Source organism: Neoarius graeffei, chromosome 17, assembly GCF_027579695.1.
Source record: "Neoarius graeffei isolate fNeoGra1 chromosome 17, fNeoGra1.pri, whole genome shotgun sequence".
Lineage (NCBI taxonomy): Eukaryota > Metazoa > Chordata > Actinopteri > Siluriformes > Ariidae > Neoarius > Neoarius graeffei.
Window position 1 is genome coordinate 69,441,675 of NC_083585.1, and position 23,532 is coordinate 69,465,206.

The following is a 23,532-nucleotide window of genomic DNA, read 5'->3' on the forward strand; positions in this document are numbered from 1 at the left end:
CCGTATTCTTCCAGTTCCAATGTTTTTAAATTAACTGATTTTTAAAACGAGAATGTAATTTTATCCATTTTCTAAACCATTCATTCATTCATAAAGCATGGCATGCATACAGATTGTTCTCATGAAGAAATGTGAAGAAAAAAACATGGTTCTGAGGTTTGTTGCTAAATAAAGTGCAGCACTCTCACATTTCCCTTTGTAAGGTGCGAAGCGACACTGCAGTTTCTACAGTTACTCTGTCCCCATGATTTGTATTAATATAAGGCAACATTACATTTTCTCCATCAATATGTACAATATGTGTGTGTGTGTGTGTGTGTGAGAGATGGATGATTAAAATAAAATAATGTTATAGCAGCTATAAACAGCCATTCCCTCACCAGCCCCTCTTTTCTCTCTTGAAGTTAATAAATCAGAAAAAAAAGCAAACACAGCTTTTCATGTTACCGAGAAACCGCAAAGAAGCGTAAACTCCACTGTCCTGAAGATATCCGAAAACTTAAAGTTACAGCTTTACCAAAGTGGAGACTCCTTCCATAAAAATAAAAATAGCCTCCTTACTTGAGGAAAACTTCACCATATCAACAATTTTTGTTAGTATAAATACGCAGGTGATTATCAGAAATCATGCGTGCTGATTGGTCGAGAAATTCTTATTATTATTTCTCGATAATCACCTCGAGCGACTCGGCAAAATGGCAGTGGATCACTTCATCACCGTAAGTCAGGAAGAATTACAAATAATGAAAGAAAATGCTGTTCCTAAAAGCACTAAAGATGCTCCAAAGTTTGATCTAAAATTATTCAAAAGGTAAGGTGGAATTGTGATTTAATTATTTTTTAAATAATCACCTGTGTATTTATACTAAAATAATTATCCACCTCAGAGTCAGTGAATATCAGTGATTATTATCCACACAGGACACTTTTTCGATGGAATTAAAGCTTGTGTTCTATTCCCTTCTAGCGGGTTTCATTCATTTGGTTTGATAGCATGCAATATTGTTAACATATCACTTACCCTATGTGTATTAAATCACTCTACCCAATGGAGGATGAGCGTTGAATATGGTTTATGATATTGTATGGTTGTCAAGGCAACATGACGTCACACATCGGAGATAGAACTTCCATGCTAGCGAACAACTGCAACAATTTGCAAACAAACATGGCCGCCAGGTTTGCTTCATTACAAAAAATACGGAAGATTTTGGGAGAATTTTGAAAGACAAAGACGCGTTGAACACCTGAAAGGAACGTATAATAATAATAATAATAACTTTTTTCATGGTCTATCAGATATATTCCATTCAACTACTTGTCTTCAACTCATTCAGTATCATCCTAGATGAATGGAATATATCTGATAGACCACGAAAAAGTGCCGGCCAATATTATTTGAATAATAACCTCGACCTTGACTTCATCTCAGATATTACTCACTGATATTCACTTCATCTTTGGCAAAAAATATTAAATATAAGTCCCTGTGAATGAGTTGTTACCATAGAAACGATAACAGAAGGGACAAGTAGACTAATATAAACCTAGAAAATAAATCAACACCTTCTGACCAATCAGAGTCCAGAACACAACAGCAGAGTGGTGTATAATATAGTAGTATAGTTGTTTTTTAGTTGATACCAAATTGGAAATGTATAAACAATACAATTAAATGGAGCTGAATTAAAGTGACTTGAGAAAATGGCTACAAGCTTTTCAATTTAGACAAAAAAACCTGAGAACAGCTGACATCTCCTCCTCCAGTATGGATATATGCAGCACACACACACACTTGATATGTATGGCAAAATTTGAAGAATCCAGGGTAGGAATATGGTGTGTGCAGAATATTTCACTGATTCTTTCATCTTCCGTGAGCACTTTATTCTGCTCAGGGTTACACTGGCTCCAGAGCTCATTCCACGAGAAATGGAGTGTGAGCTGGGAAAACATCTGGAATGGGATGCCAGTTCATCTCAGGGAACCATACATATATTCAGACCGAGGGACAATTCGGGATTCCCAATCCATCTACTGGGAGGAAACCAGAGAACACAGAGGAAACTCAAGGTGAGAACAAAACTCCACACTGAGCTCAGGATTGAACCCTGGAGCTGTGAGGTGGGAACGTACCACCATATCTCACATTGCAGTATTTCATTATGTTGACATATCATCCCTGGCGTGTTACAGGCTTACACTAGGAGCCAAATATGTTTGGTGTCAGCAGCTGATGCTGGATTCGGTGAAGCTTGGTGAGCTGTGGCTGAAGAGACGCAGTGTGGCGTTCCTGTACTTCTTACACATGGCGTTGTAGAGGATGGGGTTAATGGCAGCGCTGAGGTAGAAAAGGACGAAGGAGACGAGACTGCAGTACTGAGAGATGAGAGACCACAATGGGGATGCGAACGCCTCGGGTGACGCCGAGAACAGGTAACGACCCACATGGAACGGGAGCCAGCAGAGTACGAAGGCAAACACCATCACAGCTAAGTGGGGAAAAGGAGAAACAGCTCAAACACACTCATACTTACACACAGGTAGCATCACACCTGCGATATAGACCTGACTGTTCATCTGGACTGTCAGATTTTCATTTTATCACTCACTGACATGGTGGTCACCAATGATCTTTTTCTATTCGCCATTAACCAACTCAAAACTCTGCTCACTGTCTGTTTTTGATATGTATTTTTCTTCTGATGTTAAGTACTGATTGTAGCTCATCTCTTGCTCTGGACATTTTGTCATCCCCTCTGTGAAAAGAGCACAGTGGACATTTGTCTCACAGTGCACATTTGAGCTGTGTTTCATGCTGGATGTAGCAGCTTTTGTATCCGTATCCTTCAAAGGATTCTGTCTCTTTGAGTAGCCCCATGTAGTTGAAAAAACAAACCCTGACAAACATCTTGGTCAGGACGCCCTTTGGTGTCATCACCCATCATTATATTTTAGCGAACTGTACTGTATTTGTAGCAGTTGTTCATTTCCTGTCATTCGCTAGTTTATCATGTTACGGGAGGATCTGCAAGTTTCGACTGCTGAACTACTGTTTGCTGTATAATAATTAAACAAATAAAGGTGTGAAAATCAGAAAATGTTTTCTAATAGGGAAGACGTCAGCACAAAGTGAGGGGTAGAAGGGTGCCAATACTTTTATATACTTATGTGTGGTAGGTGGAGCTGATAAATTGCACCCCCACACACACCATATGTTCTTGTCATTTGTCTCTTGTGGGCATGTAATGACTGCTCCTGTTGCTGCTTGTGGGTGTGGCCTGTGTATTGTTGCATCAGTTTTGTTTAAAATGCATTAATGTTACATGCTCAGCCTCATACTAGCATGGTTCTCAGATTAGATTAGCAAAGCAAGCTCACTGTACTAGCTACGAGCTATGTACACTCACCAAAGGCACCAAAGAGCTCTGCTCCTTCCTTCCAAGCTTTATTTTTCTTCCTAATGTCTCTAAACACATTTAACGAGAGGTCATATACAACAGGATCATTAGTTAGCTAGTTAGTTTTGATCATGTTAAAAAGAAAAAAACATGTACGGTAAGTAAGAAAACAAACAGTGCAATTAATATCAACCAATGAACAATCAACATCCATCCATCCATCCACTCTTTCTATATGACAATTATTGTTTATTTTGAGATTCCCAAATAGCATAAGCTTGGCTTATCAAAATTGAATGATAGTTTGTTTTTGTCTAATCACCATTTTAATTTATTCATTTCAGACGTGATTACCTCAGTAAGCTGCTGCAAATTCCCCCAGAACAAAAAAATATGAGTGTTGTCCCCAAGTAAAACGAGTTTCATTATTAGTTTTGATAAAATACGTCATTTCTGTACAAAATAAACAATATTGGGCCTAATACTGACCCCTGTAGGATTCCGCAAGTAATATCCATGAATGTTGATTTATAATTGCCTATTTGTACAAATTGTTCAGACATGTCAACTCTCACGACTTTGCCATGAGACTCACAATTTTTTGCACTGAATCACGTGCTCACGCTTCCACTATCAAATTCCCATGATTTTTCAGAAAAAAATATATTCATGGAAAGCAAAGCATTATCAATGCACCAATGCATGCAATGTCTGCTATGTACACGATATCGTGTTTCCAGAAGCCCAGGGAAAGAGCTTTTGAAAGGACATTTGTGACTGGTTGACTGCAGGAAGTTGACCAATAAAATCGCGTCTTACTTTGTCTTCATCATTTCCGTGTTACTGGCGGGAAAGACGCACGTGGCAAAAATGAGTGACAGCAATTCTGGATCAGAGGGCCCTCCAAGTTCTAAAAAAGCCCCAGAAAATTTCCAAGTATCAAGGTGCAGCTAAGTATGATACGAAGTTTAATTCCAACTGGACCAAAATCTACCCATGCGTTACCGCTGATTCGGCGAGCAAGCACCGTTTCCGATGCACTGTGTGCAACAGGAGGATCAGCTGTAAACACCAAGACCTTTGAGATGTTGAACTTCACACGCGAAGAAACTCTCATAAAGATCTTGAAAAAGCAAGATAGTCATCAGGATCACTCTTGATCGCGTTTGCAGCACAGACTTCTGTCAGTGAGAAGGGATATTTTTATATTTTATCGTGTTTGAAAAAAAGTTAAACGTGCCTTGTTTCAGTTAATCTAAGCTCAACTAGATTTATTTGAAAAGTTGCAAAGTTAAAATAAAATAAAGCTTATTTTGAACTGTTCCACAGATATGTTCTCATAAATGTATCGCCAAATATATTTTCCCAGCAGGAACTCTGCATGCTGTGTTTGGTGTGTTTATGTTTATTATTGTTACAGTAGTAGTTAAGCGAGTCTGTGTTGGTGACAGGGAATAAAAAAAAAATAAGCACATAAATGTATAAATCTATAACTATATAATTGGAAGTTGTTAATATTCAGTGCCTTGCAAAAGTATTCATACCCCTTGAACTTTTTCACATTTTTCCACCTTACAACCACGAACTTAAGTTTTTTTATTGAGATTTTATGTGATAGACCAACACAGAGTAGCACATAATTGTGAAGTGAAACGAAAATGATAAATGGTCTTCAAAATTTTACACAAATAAAAATCTGAAAAATGTGGTGTGCATTAGTATTCAGCCCCCCTGCGTCAATACTTTGTAGAGCCACCTTGTGCTGCAATTACAGCTGCAAGTCTTTTGTGGTATGTCTCTACCAGCTTTGCACATCTAGACACTGAAATTTTTGCCCATTCTTCTTTGCAAAATAGCTCAAGCTCAGCCAGACTGGATGGAGAGCGTCTGTGAACAGCAATTTTCAAGTCTTGCCACAGATGCTCAATGGGATTTAGGTCTGGACTTTGACTGGGCCATTCTAACACATGAATATTCTTTGATCTAAACCATTCCATTGTCGCTCTGGCTGTATGTTTAGGGTCATTGTCTTGCTGGAAGGTGAATCTCCTTCCCAGTCTCAAGTCTTTTGCAGCCTCCAACAGGTTTTCTTCCAGGATTGCCCTGTATTTAGCTCCATCCATCTTCCCATCAACTCTGACCAGCTTCCCTGTCCCTGCTGAAGAAAAGCATCCCCATAGCATGATGCTGCCACCACCATGTTTCACAGTGGGGATGGTGTGTGCAGGGTGATGAGCAGTGTTACTTTTCCGCCACACATAGCGCTTTGCATTTAGGCCAAAAAGTTCAACTTTGGCCTCATCTGACCAAAGCACCTTCTTCCACATGTTTGCTGTGTCCCCTACATGGCTTCTGGCAAACTGCAAACGGGACTTCTTATGCCTGTCTTTCAACAATGGCTTTCTTCTTGCCACTCTTCCAAGAAGGCCAGATTTGTGGCGTGTACGACATAGTTGTCCTGTGCACAGATTCTCCCACCTGAGCTGTGGATTTCTGCAGCTCCTCCAGAGTGATCATGGGCCTCTTGGCTGCTTCTCTGACCAGTGCTCTCCTTGCTCGCTCTGTCAGTTTAGGTGAACGGCCATGTCTTGGTAGGTTTGCAGTTGTGCCATACTTTTTCCATTTTTGAATGATGGATTGAACAGTGCTTCTTGAGATGTTCAGAGCTTGGGATATTTTTTTATTACCTAACCCTGCTTTAAACTTCTCCAGAACTTTATCCCTGACCTGTCTGGTGAGTTCTTTGGTCTTCATGATGCTGTTTGTTCTTCAGTGTTCTCTAACAAACCACTGAGGCCTTCACAGAACAAGTGTATTTATGCTGAGAGTAAATTACACACAGTAGGACTCTATTAACTAATTAGATGACTTCTGAAGGCAATTGATTGCACTGGATTGTATTTAGAGGTATCAGAGTACAGGGGGTGAATACTAATGCACACCACATTTTTCAGATTTTTATTTGTTTAAAATTTTGAAGACCATTTATCATTTTCGTTTCACTTCACAATTATGTGCTACTCTGTGTTGGTCTATCACATAAAATCTCAATAAAAAACTTTTAAGTTCGTGGCTGTAAGGTGGAAAAATGTGAAAAAGTTCAAGGGGTATGAATACTTTTGTAAGGCACTGTATCATTGTCATAATGGTTTTGGGATTGTTGGTGATGGTATTACTTTGAGTAATTCACTAATTTTATATTCCTTTAATATTATCTTTCTAATAATTTATTATATGTGTGGAAACAATTTTTGTGTTAGCTGTGTTATTAATCTATATTTCTCGGTATGGGTTCCTGAGGTGATCACGCTGGTACTGTTGTTGGTTATCAGTTAAAACCCTGATGTAGAAATGACTCGGTGGCAACACAAATTGTGTTTCCTGTTTTCCTGTGAAGCGACCTGCAGATGTAGTTTTGTGGTGAAAGCTTTTTGAAATGTGATCATTGCACAGCTTTCATTTCATGGTCATGTTGAAATGTGTTATTGTTTACCTGGCATTGTTTTGTTAATATATGTGGTGTCCTCATGAAGACTTTTTTTTGTTTTTTCATTAATAGCAACAAGAAGGTGAAAACTAAATATTCATCCTGAAGCCACCAATCCCCTCTTAAAGTTCGCAAAACTGTTTTCAGCTGAGAGGCTTCGTCCCCTGAGACCCCCCACCAGGGCCTCGCCCTGGACCTGACCGGGACGTGCAGCCCCTGGACCCCGGCTTTCTCACTTCTTTTTTCATTTTGGGGTCAACAGCTATGATGGTTGTCCATTTCCTTTTCAACAAATTCAACCCAACCCCTCCGATACCATGCCTTTCATTTTATTGAGTAATATTTCATAATTACTTGTATCGGATAATTTTTTAAGTCTATAAATACTCCCAATGCATACTTTTTTTTCTGTACAAATAGTTATTTCTTCTATTAACTCTATGAATGCCATAGATGTTGATGTGTTTGTTCTAAATCCATGCTGACTGTTGGTCAACAAGTTACACTTCTCAATAAAATTATCTAACCTATTGTGGCAGCGGGGGCGTGGCCGAATGTCCGCTATGAAGTCAGGCTGAACCAGCAGGTAACACGTGATGAGTTACGCCTGTGCTGAATTACTGGATAAAGACTTCTTTACACTGGATCTAATTTGTATAGAGCACAGACTGTACAGAAACTGAACAAATGACCTGCTGCTTTCACACTCGCCAGTGTGACTGTAAGTAATACACACACACACACACACACACACACTCACCAAGCATCTTGATAGTCTGCCTGTTGCTGCTGTCCCTGATCTTCATCCTGTCCCTCCTCCTCCTCTTCCTCCTCCAGAGTTTGCGGCCAATCAGTCCGTAGAGCACGGTCAGGCAGAACACGGGCAGCAGGAAAAACCCACTGGAGACCCACACCATGGCGCTCAGCAGGCCTGTGCGTGCACCATACTCTGTGGCTTTGCACTCGCTCGTCTCACGCCAGTCAGTGCCGTTTTCATGCTCGACGCCCACCAGCACGAACACGGGTCCGGCGCTGCACAGGGCCACAGTCCAGAGTGCGAGGATGAGCCCACGTACACGTCGCTTGGTCACTGCCACTTTGGCCCTGAGTGGGAAGCAGATGGCGAAATATCGCTCTGCACTCAGCGCTGTCATGTTCAAGATGGTGGAGTAGGTGCAGCACTCGCTGACGAACTGGAAAAGTTTGCAGAGCACGTTCCCCAACGTCCACGGCCGGTACCGCCACATCCGGTACAGGTCCAACGGCAGGCACAGGAAGATCAGCAGGTCCGAGAATGCCATGCTGGACAGGTACAGGTTGGTTGTAGTGCGCATCTCTTTGTATTTGAACACCACCATGATGGTGGTCAAATTTCCCGCCACTCCCGCGAGGAAGAAGAGCACGCAGATGACCGTTACACCGATGAGGACCGGGACGGGGAAGATGGCCACGGGTGGTGATGAAGTATTCGCGTCAGCATCAGCATCCCAACTGCAGTTTGATGAACAGCTCGACAGGTTCATCCACATCACGTCCATGATGAAAAGTCACTGAATAATGTTTTTAAATTTGCTATAATTTGTTGTTTTTTCTCTCAGCATGTCGCCCCAAAGCTGACAGACACTAACAGACATTTATAACCCAAATAATAGTCATCTTTATCAGGCGACTTTAGTTTTATACTCAGAGTCTAACAGTAAAAAACGAGAGATTTATCTTCCAGTAGTGAACTTTTCCAAACCTTCGGGAAAATCAGTGTTTGTTTCCGTGTGGCAGTGAAACCCGGCAGTGTTCGTCCCAGTGAAGGCTCGTTTCACAAAACAGAACAACAAGAGGCGCCCAAAATGGACAAAACACACTCACATGTCTCAGCGAAGCAGAAGCGTGTTGATGAAGCTGCTGGCCGGTCCCGGTTCCGGTTCCGGTTCCCCTCACTCCGAAGCTCCGTGTGTGAGTTGAGCAGCCGCTCGCGCATTCCTGTCAGGACGAAGCGCGGGAAAGTGAGTGAGGAGAGCAGCGCGAGACGCGCGAGGTGATGCAGCGCGCGGGCGCGACCCCGAGACACCAGCGCGCGCGTTCCCGAGACCAGCACTCAGCCTGCAAGGAGGCAGTTCTGCAATTAAACATCATTTCACTTATTATATTCATTTATTTATTCAGGCTCCATATAACACTGATTCAAAATAAATAAATAAATCGGTTACTTTGTACTCCAGCACAACTCCTGTGACAGACAGACAGACAGACAGACAGAGAGAGAGAGAGAGAGAGAATACAGACAAGTACATAAATAAAAAATATATAAATATACAGACAGACAATTAGATAGACAAATAGGAGATAACACTACGGTGGGTCAGAGAGGACTGAAATGTCATCTGTCGAGCATGTATAGCATATTTGACAATAAAGCTGACTTGACTTGATATTATATGTTTTTTTTTCTGTCACTGCTTATTAATATTTGAATATTTTACTATTTTATGTTTGAACTACATTTTCTTTCTTCATTCTTTCACACTGTCAAACACTTAAAGCTGTACTATAACTGTATAAAAAGTTCCATGTCAATTAAAAAAGGTCTATTTGTCTCATTCTGTAAACCACACTGCTGCCCATACTGGAACATTATTTACTTTAACACAGATGTAATTCCTCATTATTTAAATATTTATGTGCGTTACCTATATAAGAATTGTATTTCTCATGTATATGATGATCTTTACTCTTCTAATTGTAATTTGTTCGTTTTTTTTTTCTTTTATATGTTTTACGCAGGGGCGGCACGGTGGTGTAGTGGTTAGCGCTGTCGCCTCACAGCAAGAAGGTCCTGGGTTCGAGCCCCGTGGCCGGCGAGGGCCTTTCTGTGTGGAGTTTGCATGTTCTCCCCGTGTCCGCGTGGGTTTCCTCCGGGTGCTCCGGTTTCCCCCACAGTCCAAAGACATGCAGGTTAGGTTAACTGGTGACTCTAAATTGAGCGTAGGTGTGAATGTGAGTGTGAATGGTTGTCTGTGTCTATGTGTCAGCCCTGTGATGACCTGGCGACTTGTCCAGGGTGTACCCCGCCTTTCGCCCGTAGTCAGCTGGGATAGGATCCAGCTCGCCTGCGACCCTGTAGAACAGGATAAAGCGGCTACAGATAATGAGATGAGATGTTTTACGTACGTAATTTATTGCAACATTTCTATCTAAAAATAAACATACTGTAATTACACATCTGCACGTACTGTAATTACACATCTGCAGGCTGCTGGCCTCAACATCGCCACCGCCTGGGAGGCTGCCAGGAACAGACCCGCCTGGGAGCATGAGGAGCCGAGTGAGAGTGAGTGAGTAATTACACATATTGACCATTAGATGGAGACAGAGGCGCTTATATACCCTACATATTACATACCAGCCCGGGAATTTAACAGACTCTTTTATCCAGAGTGACATAGAACAGCCCGAGGAGTAGGGGCCTTGCTCAAGGATATTTCAACCATTCTTGCTGGTCTAGGGAATCGAACCTTTGGAACCTTCTTGTAGAACATTTATGTAATGTTGTGGACCAGTTTAAATAATATGTGTTTCCCCACGTACCTGTTAGCAGTGAACACTAGAGTGCGCATGCACGTAAAAGACCACGTTCTAGAATCTCATCCCATCTCATTCTCATTATCTCTAGCCGCTTTATCCTGTTCTACAGGGTCGCAGGCAAGCTGGAGCCTATCCCAGCTGACTATGGACGAAAGGCGGGGTACACCCTGGACAAGTCGCCAGGTCATCACAGGGCTGACACATAGACACAGACAACCATTCACACTCACATTCACACCTACGGTCAATTTAGAGTCACCAGTTAACCTAACCTGCATGTCTTTGGACTGTGGGGGAAACCGGAGCACCCGGAGGAAACCCACGCGGATACGGGGAGAACATGCAAACTCCACACAGAAAGGCCCTTGCCGGCCACGGGGCTCGAACCTGGACCTTCTTGCTGTGAGGCGACAGCACTAACCACTACACCACCGTGCCACCCCGTTCTAGAATCAGTTACCAGTTTCATGCCATGAAGTCAGGCTGCATATCTGTAATGCTGAGATGATGACCAAGTAAAGTTCAACACGGAATCCTGAACCCAGTTTCTCATATCATTTATTCAACATGATATTCAAACATGGTGTCAGAAGATGTGGTTACTTCAGCTCTGCCAACAGTATGGTAAGGCGAAAGTTTTCTCAGCGCTTTGTAGACATAGCAAGCAAGCAACCAGCTAGTGTTGTTCAGCTATCGTAACAAAGGCTAGTCAACGTAACGTCAACGACCATGGCAGAAGGATTCCGTAGACCAGAACCATTGACTTTTAATGGAAACATTGCCGAGAAATGGCGTGTGTTCGAGCAGGAATACAATATATTCATTGCAGCTGCTCATTCAGATAAGGATGCCAGAACCTGAGCGTTCATCCTGCTAAACTTAGCCGGCTCAGAAGCCATCAAGTGGGAACGTGTTTTTGTTTATGCACCCGCTGTGTACACGGGGGAAGGAGAGACCAGATGGCTCGTGGCCAGAGCAGAATCGAGGGAAGATCCGGAATGCCTCAAACGAAAATTCTGCGAACTATGCAATCCGCAAATGAACATAACTATGGAAAGGCACAAGTTTAATACTAGAAACCAACGACCAGATGAAACAATAGAGTCGTATGTGAGTGACTTGAAAAACAAAGCAGCGAGCTGCAGATTTGGCCAGCTCAAAGACGAGCTTATCAGAGACAAACTCGTCTGTGACATAACCAGCGACAGCATGAGAAAGCAACTGCTTTGTGACAGTGACTTAACATTAACCAAAGCAAATGAAATGTGCCAAATTTATGAACAGACAGATCAACACACAAAAGCTCTAGCAGCCCCAAAACAAGCAGCAGCGAATGTGGACAGTTTGCATCACAAAATTAAGAAAAGACAACCACAGAAATTTAAGACAAAGCCAAGCAATGAACAGAGCGCTACACAACAAAAGACTATAACTAACTGCAACAATTGTGGAGGCAACCATGAGGCAAAAAGAGATAAATGCCCTGCGTATGGCCAACAATGTCACAAATGCAAAAACGCAATCACTTTCAGCATTGCTGCAGGTCATCACGCACAAGTGGATTCAAAAAGAGATCAGTGAACCAGGTTGAGATGCAACCGCCCAGCAGTGATGAGGAAATGTTCTATGTGAATGGAGTGGATGTAGACACTGTTGATTCCCGTCTTCTGCACAGGAATGACATATTCACCACAGTGCATGTCAATGGAAGACCAGTCGAGCTCAAAGTTGACACCGGTGCCAAGTGCAATGTCATGCCAGCCGACCTCTTGGCACAATTGGGACAAAGTGGACGGCTCCAGCCATCTCAGGGAACCAAACTGGTGGCATACGGAGGTGAGGAAATTCACACAGCAGTTTCAGCTACACTCTCATGCTACTCTGCAGGCAAAAAATACCCCCTGCAATTCTATGTAGTAAAACGAGGCGTGCAACCTCTACTTGGCCTACCAGACTGTCCACGCTTAGACTTAATCACACTGAACAAAGAAGTCCATCACATAGACATTGGTGACAGAAAAGAATTCTCAAAGCAGATTTTCTCAGAGTATGCTGACCTCTTCAAAGACAAACTTGGCAAGATCCCAGTCACCTACTCAATGAAAATAGACCCAGAGGTCCAGCCAGTTGTAAAGCCCGCATGCAAAATCCCAGTACCAATGCAAGACAAGGTTAAAGCAGAGTTAACCCGGATGGTCGATTTAGGCGTGATCACTCCTGTCACTGAGCCTACAGAATGGGTGTCGTCTATGGTGGCAACCCATAAGAAAAATTCAGACGACATCAGACTCTGTATCGATCCAAGGGATCTAAACAAGGCACTGAAACGCCCGCATCACCCTATGCGCACCATAGAGGAAGTGGCCGCACAAATGCCAAACTCAACAGTCTTCTCTGTCCTAGATGCGAAATGCTCCTTTTGGCAGATAATGCTTGACCACAAGTCCTCCATGCTCACGACTTTCAGCTCTCCATTTGGCAGATTCCGATTTCTCAGAATGCCATACGGAATCAACTCAGCCAGCGAGGTGTTCCAGCATACCATGGAGCAGATCTTCGCCGGGTACCCCTGCGCTGTGATCGTCGACGACATAATCATTGGTGGGAGAGATATGAAAGAGTATGAGGAGAACCTCAGAAAGGTACTTAACCGTGCGAGGGAAGTCAAACTGAGACTCAACCCCTCGAAGTGCAAATTCGACTTGAAAGAAGTGTGCTACGTTGGACATGTGTTCACAAGCGAGAGATTGAAGCCTGACCCAGCCAAGACCAAGGCGATCAATGAAATGCCCATACCTGAGAATGTCTCAGCCCTCCAGCGCTTCTTAGGTATGATTAATTACTCAGGAAAGTTCATTCCCAATTTCAGTGAGTTCTCAGCCCCACTTCGTGAGCTGACATACAAAGACATCCAGTGGTGCTGGCTAAAGCAGCATAAAGAGGCATTCGATGCTTTGAAAAAGAGCCTGACCAGTCCGCCCACTCTTAGCTACTATGACGTCCAAAAACCTGTCACACTTACCTGTGATGCTTCGCAGTACGGACTCGGTGCAGCATGCCTTCAGGAAGGCGCCCCGATCGCCTACTCCTCTCGTACCCTGACACAAATGGAGATGCGCTATGCACAGATCGAGAAGGAGCTGCTTGCAGTTGTCTTTGCATGCTCCAAATTCAACGACTACATCTACGGGAAGCAGATCCAGATTGAAACTGATCATCAGCCATTAGTCACAATCCTCAACAAGCCCATACACTCAGCTCCAGCCAGATTGCAGCGCATGATGCTGAGACTGCAAAAGTACAACTTTCAGATCGTGTACAAGAAAGGGTCACTGATGTATCTCGCTGACACTCTGTCGCATGCTCCCACAACCTCGACAGACCAGCACAGCAATGAAACAGTGGACTACAAGATCATGTCGATCCAGCACATCTCCTCCACGAGGCTGAATGAACTGAGAGAACATGCTGCCTCTGATCCAGATCTACAGAAGCTGAGCACAGTCATCATGAGGGGCTGGCCTCGCAGACAAACTCAGCTGCCCGCAGAGATTCGTCAATACTACTCGTTTTGAGATGAATTCACCATTGAAGATGGTATCGTCATGAAAGGCCCAAAGACAGCGATCCCCAAGTCATTGCAAAAGGACTACGTCGCTATTCTTCACAGAGGGCACCCAGGCACAGAATACACCAAGCGCCGCGCTCGTGGCATAGTGTTCTGGCCCTCCATGACTGAAGACATCAAGCAGGAAACAACTGCATGTCCGGTGTGCAACAGCACAAGGCCGCACCAACCCAAAGAGCCACTCAAGCCACATCCAGTGCCAGACTTACCTTGGTCAACCGTCGCCACTGATATCTTCGAGTGGAATGGCAAACACTACCTAGTTGTAGTTGACTCGTACTCAGGTTGGTTTGACATAGACTTGCTTCCTGACCTAACAACCAACACTGTCATCACAAAGCTCAAAAGACACTTTTCAGTTCATGGCTGCCCGCACAAAGTGCTGTCAGACAATGAAACCCAGTTTTCCAGCCAACGCTTCACAGACTTTGCCCTGGCCTGGGACTTCGTTCACGTAACAAGTAGCCCAGAATATCCACAGGCCAATGGTCTGGCTGAGTGTGCCATTCGCAGTGCCAAGCAGTTGATGGAAAAGTCAAAGAGAGATGGAACGGATGTCTTTCTAAATCTACTCAATCTTTGCAATGTGCCACGCGATCACACACTAGGCTCTCCAGCTGAAAGGCTGATGTCAAGGCAGACACGCACCACCCTTCCTGTGTGCAAACAACTGTTAGCCCCAACACCCAAAAGCAACACTGTTGTCAAGGCAAGCCTAGTATGTAAGCGCCATGTACAAAAGCAGTACTATGACAAGTCCAGCAGACCCCTCCGTCCTCTACTGCCAGGTGAGGTAGTGAGAATGCAGACACGTCATGGACACGATCACCTAGGGACTGTCAAGGAAGTCTGCAAGGAACCCAGATCATACATCGTCCAATCAGAAGGAGGCGAGTACAGGCGGAACCGCAGGCATGTCCTCCCGGTCTCTGAACCACCTCCACAGCACAGAGATCTCCACGACGACTCTCCTGTGGACCAGCCATCACCCACCTGTCCTCAACAGCAGTCTCCGAGAAAAACTGATGTACACTGTATGCAATTTAATGATTTGAGGATGATTTATGATTTGATGTTGACAAGGTGAAATTCTGACTATGATGTTATTACCAGTGAGACAGGTAAAGGTTTGAAATGAGTTAATGGCATTATTAATGGTTAATTTTCAAGCTATAGTGGCATAGATTTGAATCACTTGTTTCTGCATTATACTGAAGGTGTTATTTTCTGTTTACACAGCCTTAAGCTAAAGAAAGGGGATGTAGAACATTTATGTAATGTTGTGGACCAGTTTAAATAATATGTGTTTCCCCACGTACCTGTTAGCAGTGAACACTAGAGTGCGCATGCACGTAAAAGACCGCGTTCTAGAATCAGTTCCAGTTCCATGAAGTCAGGCTGCATATCTGTAATGCTCTGAGATGATGACCAAGTAAAGTTCAATACGGAATCCTGAACCCAGTTTCTCATAGCAATTATCTCATCTCATTATCTCTAGCCGCTTTATCCTTCTACAGGGTCGCAGGCAAGCTGGAGCCTATCCCAGCTGACTACGGGCGAAAGGCGGGGTTCACCCTGGACAAGTCGCCAGGTCATCACAGGGCTGACACATAGACACAGACAACCATTCACACTCACATTCACACCTACGCTCAATTTAGAGTCACCAGTTAACCTAACCTGCATGTCTTTGGACTGTGGGGGAAACCGGAGCACCCGGAGGAAACCCACGCGGACAACATGCAAACTCCACACAGAAAGGCCCTCGCCGGCCCCGGGGCTCGAACCCAGGACACCACCGTGCCGCCTCATATCAATTATTCAACATGATATTCAACACTTCTGGTTCCCAAGCTGCTTTTCTTGCCATTAGACCATGGTTATAGGGTTCACCAGACACTATAGAAAGAAACAAACATATCAAGTTTAATGTTTCTAAATGTTCTGTGTTCAATCTTACAAGCAGGGTGATTTGTCAAAAAAACCAGAAGGGGGGATGTTTTTTTTTTTTTTAATCATGAAACGTCACAAAATTAAGGTAACAATAGGCTAACAGCTCAATAACATCCGATGATATCAAATGAATAACACTAAATGAAAACGAACACATCTTCCTATCTCTCTGACTAAATACACGAACACTAACACACAACAAAGTTCGCATTGCTTGTCTCGTTGCTGTGATGTTTCTCTCCCTCCGGATTAAATGGACAGTGACTCGAAAATCACTAAAATACATGAATACTAGATGAACAGTTTGCTCTGATGGCGCAGTTCACATTGTGCCCAGCTTTCCGATTTAAACTGTTTTTTTCTCATCCTTATACTTCCTGTTTTATGGACTGTAATGGATTTGCTTATTTAGTAATTTTAATACAGAATTTACTTTGAAATTATAATCAGACACTCCAACGCCCCCCCTAAAAAAAAAAAAAAATCGGCCGTGAAAAAGGCGGCATCCGCCAAAAGGCGCGCTGAAAGATATTGTTATTATCTACAATGTATCTATTTGCTGGGGACGTTCGTGAACATCAAAGCTGCCACTTCGGGTCATTTTGAAAGTGAGTGCAATGTAGACCATAGAAAACTGTGTCACAACATGCCTGTCATGTCAACTTTTTTTTTGGTTTGTTTTATTGACGGGGTTGTCCCCGAGGATTTTTTTTCAGCAGAGATAAAAACCAGAGGGGGGGGGGGGGGGGGGGGGATGATCCCCCCCAGCAAATCGCACCCAGCTTACAAGTGTTTCCAACTGTACAAAGAACCTCTTGAAGATAGATTCATTCATTCTCTCTCTCTCTCTCTCTCTCTCTCTCCCATTGAACAGTGGTCTGATTGGCGCTAATTGGTGGAGTGTGAATGATTGACAGGTACAGCTGACCAGAAAGCACCGCCCCCTAGCAGAGTCATTCGGCCTGTGTGAGATCACCGGTGTTCAGTCTGTCACCAGTGTCTCCGAGCTGCAGTGTGTGTATGGCACTATCCTACCTTCATATGTGTGTGTTCAGTGATCTGTTTGTAAATACACGTGTGAGTGTGTTTAGTCTGGATTACGTCAGAGGTAGAATGAAGAATAGTCGTGTGCACGCGCAGGTCAGTCTTTGTTTTTATGCGTCTTTAACTAACACAAACTTTCTGTGTCACTTTAAAACTCTCTCTCTCTCTCTCTCTCTCTCTCTCTCTCTGTGTTAAGTGATAGTGTGTATTTGTCACTGCAGTGTACCTGAAAACAGTGTGTCTGTATTTAAAGAGACTGTATGGAGGTGTGTGTGAGAGAGAGAGAGAGAGATAGTGTCAGTGGGAAGAAGAAAGAGAGCTAAATCTTTTCATTTGTGTTTGAAGTGATAATGTGTGTTCACTGCTGCAGGGGGGCAAAGCATGAGTTGATCTGACTGATGGAAGTGTCTTACTGTCCTTCTAATAATCTGTTAGATATAACAGTTGTGTCTGATTATTTTCACCCTTATGAGTTCTGTGCTTTGTTCCTTGTGCAGTTAAATGGCCGTGTAAGAAAATGAAGTTTACTGTCACACATTTTAACCTTTTTAAATATAATCGTGAGGTGTGATGGACGTCAAACTAACAACCATCTGGTGCACAGTGAGGAGGGGAATTACCCTCGGTAAACTCCAGCATTTAATGTTCACTAGAAATTCAGAATGATGAGGAACATTCAGGGCAGCACGGTGGTGTAGTGGTTAGCGCTGTCGCCTCACAGCAAGAAGGTCCGGGTTCGAGCCCCGTGGTCGACGGGAGCCTTTCTGTGTGGAGTTTGCATGTTCTCCCCGTGTCCGCGTGGGTTTCCTCCGGGTGCTCCGGTTTCCCCCACAGTCCAAAGACATGCAGGTTAGGTTAACTGGTGACTCTAAATTGAGCGTAGGTGTGAATGTGAGTGTGAATGGTTGTCTGTGTCTATGTGTCAGCCCTGTGATGACCTGGCGACTTATCCAGGGTGAACCCCGCCTTTCGCCCGTAGTCAGCTGGGATAGGATCCAGCTCGCCTGCGACCCTGTAGAACAGGATAAAGCGGCTAGATGAGATGAGGAACATTGACAAAGTAAAAAGGAAGTAAAACTTCTGGTAAATCTGGTATTTCTTCTTTTATTCCTAATTAATAACCTTTATTATTATACATACAGGGCACTTTTTCCATGGAATAAAAACATGTGTTCTATTCCCTTCTAGTGGGTTTATTGATAGCATGAAATATTGTTAGCATATCGCTTATCCTCCATATATTACGCCACTGTACCCAATGGAGAATGAGCATGCAATATTGTTATAATATTGCACGTTGTCAAGACAACACATCGCCATACATCAGAGATGTAAAACTTCCTTGCTAGCAAGCAACTGTGACAATTTTGTAAACAAACATGGCCGCCAGGTTTGCTTCGTGAAATACAGAAGATTTTGAGAGAATTTTGGCTGCCAGGTCGCTCCGTTGTGTGTAGCTGTCAATGTTGATTTTAAAAGTAAGTAAGTAAATTACACAGAGAAAATAATAATATAATAATAATAATAATAATAATAATAATCATTTCGACTGCACAAGCATTGGCCTTTGCTCAAACTACACTGCCTGGAAGGTAACTGGACTGCTGCACTAACAGCACTGAGTCACAGGTAAGCTAGCATTGGCCTTCGAGAATGCTGATATGAAAAGAGTGTGTATGTATTATTATAATAATAATGGATTTTTTTCATGGTCTATCAGATATATTCCATTTAGCTACTCACCTTCGACTCATTCAGTATCATGCTAGTTGAATGGAATATATCTGATATACCACTCAACACCAGATAGCATTATTTAAATATTGCTAATATAAGTTGTCATTATAAATCTGTTATACTAATAGATAATGTGTTCATTTTATATTATTTTCAACGATCAGTGTGTACTTGTTACTGAATGTCGTGCAAATACTCCGAAAATACTCCACAATTCGTCCAGTCGAATTGTTTAATGATGAACCACATTATTTAAATTGTCACAGCTCTTCCACATCACGACTGGATGATGGAGTTAATTTAACTCGGTAGCTAATTCTGCATTCGGTATGCAGACGTATTTACTTTAAATCTATTACACTGACTCCACAGTTCACTCTTCTTCAGAGGTAAATACACATCACTCATCACGGCGAGCTGTTTGGGGACGTCCATGATTTTCCCACTTTATCACTCGAATGCACTGATCTTGAACATTATATAGTTAAGAGTTCTGATGTCCCACTTCCAAGGTACGTTGAATGCACCATAATAGTTTGACGAGCAAGCTAATAGGGCGCGGGGCCTGTAGGTTACAGGGAGCTCAACCAAAAATCGAGACGTACTCAGATTTTGTGCAAAGTTCAACGTTGATATTTTCATGTATGTAAGGTCAATCCTGAGGGAATCTCACTGCGCTGTAGAGCAGGAGGATTGGGACACACTGCTGTAAAAAATTAATTGTGGGAAACAAAGTACAGTCAGTAAAGTGTGTGTGTGTTTATGCTAAGTGTGTGGGATCCACGTTCCTCACAGTCTAAAGTCTGTCAGAATAAACCACACCCTGATACACAGAGATGGTCAAAAGCATTCTAGATTAGTCACATATTAATTTTAATGTATTGTATATTAGACTCAGGCCACATCTCTTTATCTTCTTAAAGAAGGCGGCACGGTGGTGTAGTGGTTAGCACGGTCACCTCACAGCAAGAAGGTTTCGGGTTCAAACCCAGTGGCCGGTGAGGGCCTTTCTGTGTGGAGTTTGCATGTTCTCCCCGTGTCTGTGTGGGTTTCCTCCGGGTGCTCCGGTTTCCCCCACAGCCCAAAGACATGCAGTTAGGTGCCCTTGAGCGAGGTACCGAACCCCTGACTGCTCCCCGGGCGCTCTGGTGTGGCTGCCCACTGCTCTGAGTGAGTGTGTGTGCGTGTGTTCACTGCTTCAGATGGGTTAAATGCGGAGGATGAATTTCACTGTGCTTGAAGTGTGCATGTGACGAATAAAGGTTTCTTCTTTCTTCTTTTCTCCTTTCTTCTTCTGTTAGAAAGGGTTCCAAGTGAAACACTTTTTTTTTTTGTAGTAATAATGTTTAAAGCCAAACAAAACGACAAAGTAAACCCCTTTATACAGATAGATAATCTCCACACAGGACATGTTCAAGTGTTCACTTGCTCATATTTGTCCCTGTACGCTGTGTACAGATTGTTTTTCTTTTAAAATAAAATGTCCCTGGTTGCCATCATCTCACTCTCTCCGAGGTTCAAACATCACGCTCCGAGTATAAATTACACGAGAGAATCTGAGATTGTGACATCATTTACACACTACATGACTTACCAAGTCTGAGATCAAGTGGATACATCATTTCTAAACAGCCCTAAAGATACCCGAGTGTCAAGCGTTTGGGTGTAAAAATAAGCCTAATCACTAATCATTTTATATGACAGGCTTTTGTTTGTTTTTATTCACTGAGAAAAATGATCTTTTCAGACGTCAAGAATCATGTTGCTACGACACTGGGATTGTTTACTAATGTTACAGGTGAGTTTTGAAATCAGGCGAATCTGGCTTCACCAAGATGATTCTAGATTTACCTTGGTGATTTAGGGTGAGGGTTTAGTAATCCAGTGGAATGTTTAATTAGGGCCCGAGCCCGAATGGGCGAAGGCCCTATTGCTCTTGTAAGAGTTCACTATTCTTCTTCTTCTTCTTCTTCTTCTTCTTCTTCTTTATTTTTCTCCACTGTTGGGCCATTTTCGGGGCGCTTGCCATGGGCGAAAATGCACGAAATTTGGCACCAGTTCCGAGAATTGCCACCGCTACTCAGAACCAGAAGCCCAAACTTGGCCGGGGCTCAGGGCCTCTATAGCGCCCCCTAAGTCGTTGTGATTTTGGCCTCCCGCATTAAGGTGCCTGGTTGCCATGTAGTTTGTAGTAGTGGCATGCCTTTTGGTACGCATATGTATCTCACTAAGCCGGACAAAAATGTAATGCCAATGCATTAGCCACGACCAACAGGGAGTGAGGTAATTTCACTTTTGTGTGAAATGCATGGCCACGAAGAGGGCGCAACTCCTCCTAGACCGTTCATAGGAATGTCACCAAAATTGATACACATCATCTACAGACATGGCTGACAAAAGTTACTAAATACGTTTCACGTAGGATAAACCGTTCAGAAGTTATACGTCAATCAATTTTCAATGCTCAATTTTACATGCTTAAAAATTCCTAACAAATCTTCTAATTGCTCAAAACTGCTCATACTTCACACGCAAATCACTCATTGGGCTTCTGACATGTTACCCAATTTCTGTGATTTTTCGCCACTGGGGGCGCTATTTTTGGGCAAAAAATCCAATCTTTCCTCAAATTTGGTCAAACTTCACGGCCACCCTCTTACTACCTCCCATGTCATGTATACCACATTTTGGGAATTTTCGTCCATTGGGGGGCGCTGTTTTTGGCCGACGCAATTGCTCCAAAACGGGTTTTTGGTAAATAATTCCATAATGCTTTTCCTTCACACCACTACCTTGTGATAGTGCATTGCTGTTGTAGACACTTATTTTTCCAACTCATAATCGCTCATGTACAGCATAGCGCCACCTACTGACATGGGAAAAACCAAAAATTTTATTCTTCACAAATCTATATCTCATCTTCTATTTACTCAATTGTCATCAAACTTCATACGCAAACTCTTCATAGCTCACCTGACATATACGCCAAATTTTGTGCATTTTCGCCCCTGGGGGTGCTGGTTATGGCAAAAATGATATTGCAGCTTCTGATTTGTCAAACTTGGCAAGCAAACTCTTTACAGGACCCTTATTGGGGCGCTTGCCATGGTCGACAACGCACGAAATTTGGCTCCTTTTTCTTAGACTGCCACCGCAGGCGGGCCTCAGGGCCTCTATAGCGCCCCCTAACGTGTTGTGATTTTTGCCTCTCGCATTAAGGTGCCTGCTTGGCATATAGTTTCTAGTAATTATTATTATTATTAGGGCCCGAGCACCGTACAGTGCGAGACCCTATTGTTTTTGAAGGATTATTATTATTATTATTATTATTATTATTATTATTATTAGGCCCCGAGCACCGTACAGTGCGAGGCCCTATTGTTGCCATGTGTCCAATTCTGTGCTTTGTCGCCATTGTGGGAGTAATGTCTCTTGCCGAAGAAGCTGTGGAAGGTATTTCGCGGGGACGCATGCCCCCGCCCCCCTTGGCCGCTGGCGCGAGGGCCCGTCAAGGCCGCTTGCGGCTTTAATTTCTTTGTTGCAACCGATTCCTCCATGGTGTAGTGGTAAATTGGTGGACTTCAAACCAGAAGGTCCTGAGTTTGATTCTTATAAGGATAGTAAAAAGTGAAGGGGAAGAAAAAAAGCAAATTAAATTAGACAGAGAGACGGGTATATAAGTGTAATTCTGGAGAGAGAGGTATAAGAGGATAGAAGATATAAAGGGGGTGGGGTGAGTGAGAAACGTTTAAAATGTTTTTTTATGGACTCAAATAATGTAGAAGTCATGAAATAGAAATCTTTAATAAAATTTGTATGAAAAAATAGGGTGTCTAAGACTTTTGCACAGTATTGTGTATTACAGTACAATGAAGTTCTTTCTCTGCATTTAATCCATCTGAAACCGTGAAAACAGAGAAGAAAACGCAGTGCTGCCTGCGGATTTATTTATTATTATTATTTTTTAAATTTTTTTTTAGAATTAGAAGCCTTGATTTGATGGCTCTGTGTAACGAAGGTAAACAGAGTACTAGTGATCTGTTAATGTCACGTCCAGCTTCAGTGCAAACGGCTACACCCAGGGAAGCCTATTTTTTATCATAACTTTTAAAATGGATAAATTGCTATAAAGTTGAATTTTTTATTTAAACATGTGGAGGCACGTCAGAGTACTTGTCGTGACCCACAAACAGCGTTTATATTTGGGTTTTGTTTGACTTTAACTATCCAAATAACCCTTGGGAAAAACATTTTTGTAAGAATTTAGACTCTTAAGTAAGGGTTGTACATTTTTTTAAGAGTTCTTCTGTTGGCCTTCTGGGGTTCTACAATAAGGTGTTTCCTTGCTACAAATGATTCTAACGAGACCCCTTTTTAGAAGTATACATAGTCATACAAAGAACCCTTGAGGAACCTCTTTTTTTCCCCCCCTAAGAATATATGTATTAATTGGGTAAGTGTGCAATACAAAATGCTCACAATTTTCTTCTTAATATCTAGAATCTATCAGGACAAAAAGGTCCAGGTTTTTTAATGACTGATGGGTTAATTAAGACTTCTTAACTGCTGAAAATGGTTCTCTGGAACCCTTTTCTGATAAAGAAATGCTCAGTTCTCAGGATTCTGCATAGAACCTTTACAAGTGTGTCAGTAAAAATGGGTGTGTTACACTGGAGGGATTACAGTAACAACAGTCAGCGATT

General features: G+C 42.8%; 2 protein-coding genes across 6 annotated transcripts in view; one reads left to right on the forward strand and one right to left on the reverse strand.

The window, feature by feature from the left end:
- Window positions 1-2,226: 2,226 nt before the first annotated feature.
- On the reverse strand, window positions 2,227-8,417 carry ghsra (growth hormone secretagogue receptor a). The gene is made up of 2 exons (XM_060943446.1): window positions 7,649-8,417; window positions 2,227-2,492 (listed from the first exon to the last, which is right to left on the reverse strand). The coding sequence occupies exons 1-2, from the start codon at window positions 8,415-8,417 to the stop codon at window positions 2,227-2,229; spliced, it is 1,035 nt and encodes a 344-aa protein (XP_060799429.1).
- Window positions 8,418-17,020: 8,603 nt separating this feature from the next.
- Window positions 17,021-23,532, forward strand: part of pld1a (phospholipase D1a) — a 60,494-nt gene continuing 53,982 nt past the window's right edge. For 3 of the 5 annotated variants that reach the window (XM_060897940.1, XM_060897942.1, XM_060897943.1), the window contains exon 1: window positions 17,022-17,188. The gene's annotated coding sequence lies outside the window, so the exon portion shown is untranslated. Of the gene's footprint in view, window positions 17,189-20,576; window positions 20,628-23,532 lie in introns of all 5 variants that reach the window. The other 2 variants (XM_060897941.1, XM_060897944.1) reach the window with 2 other exon arrangements.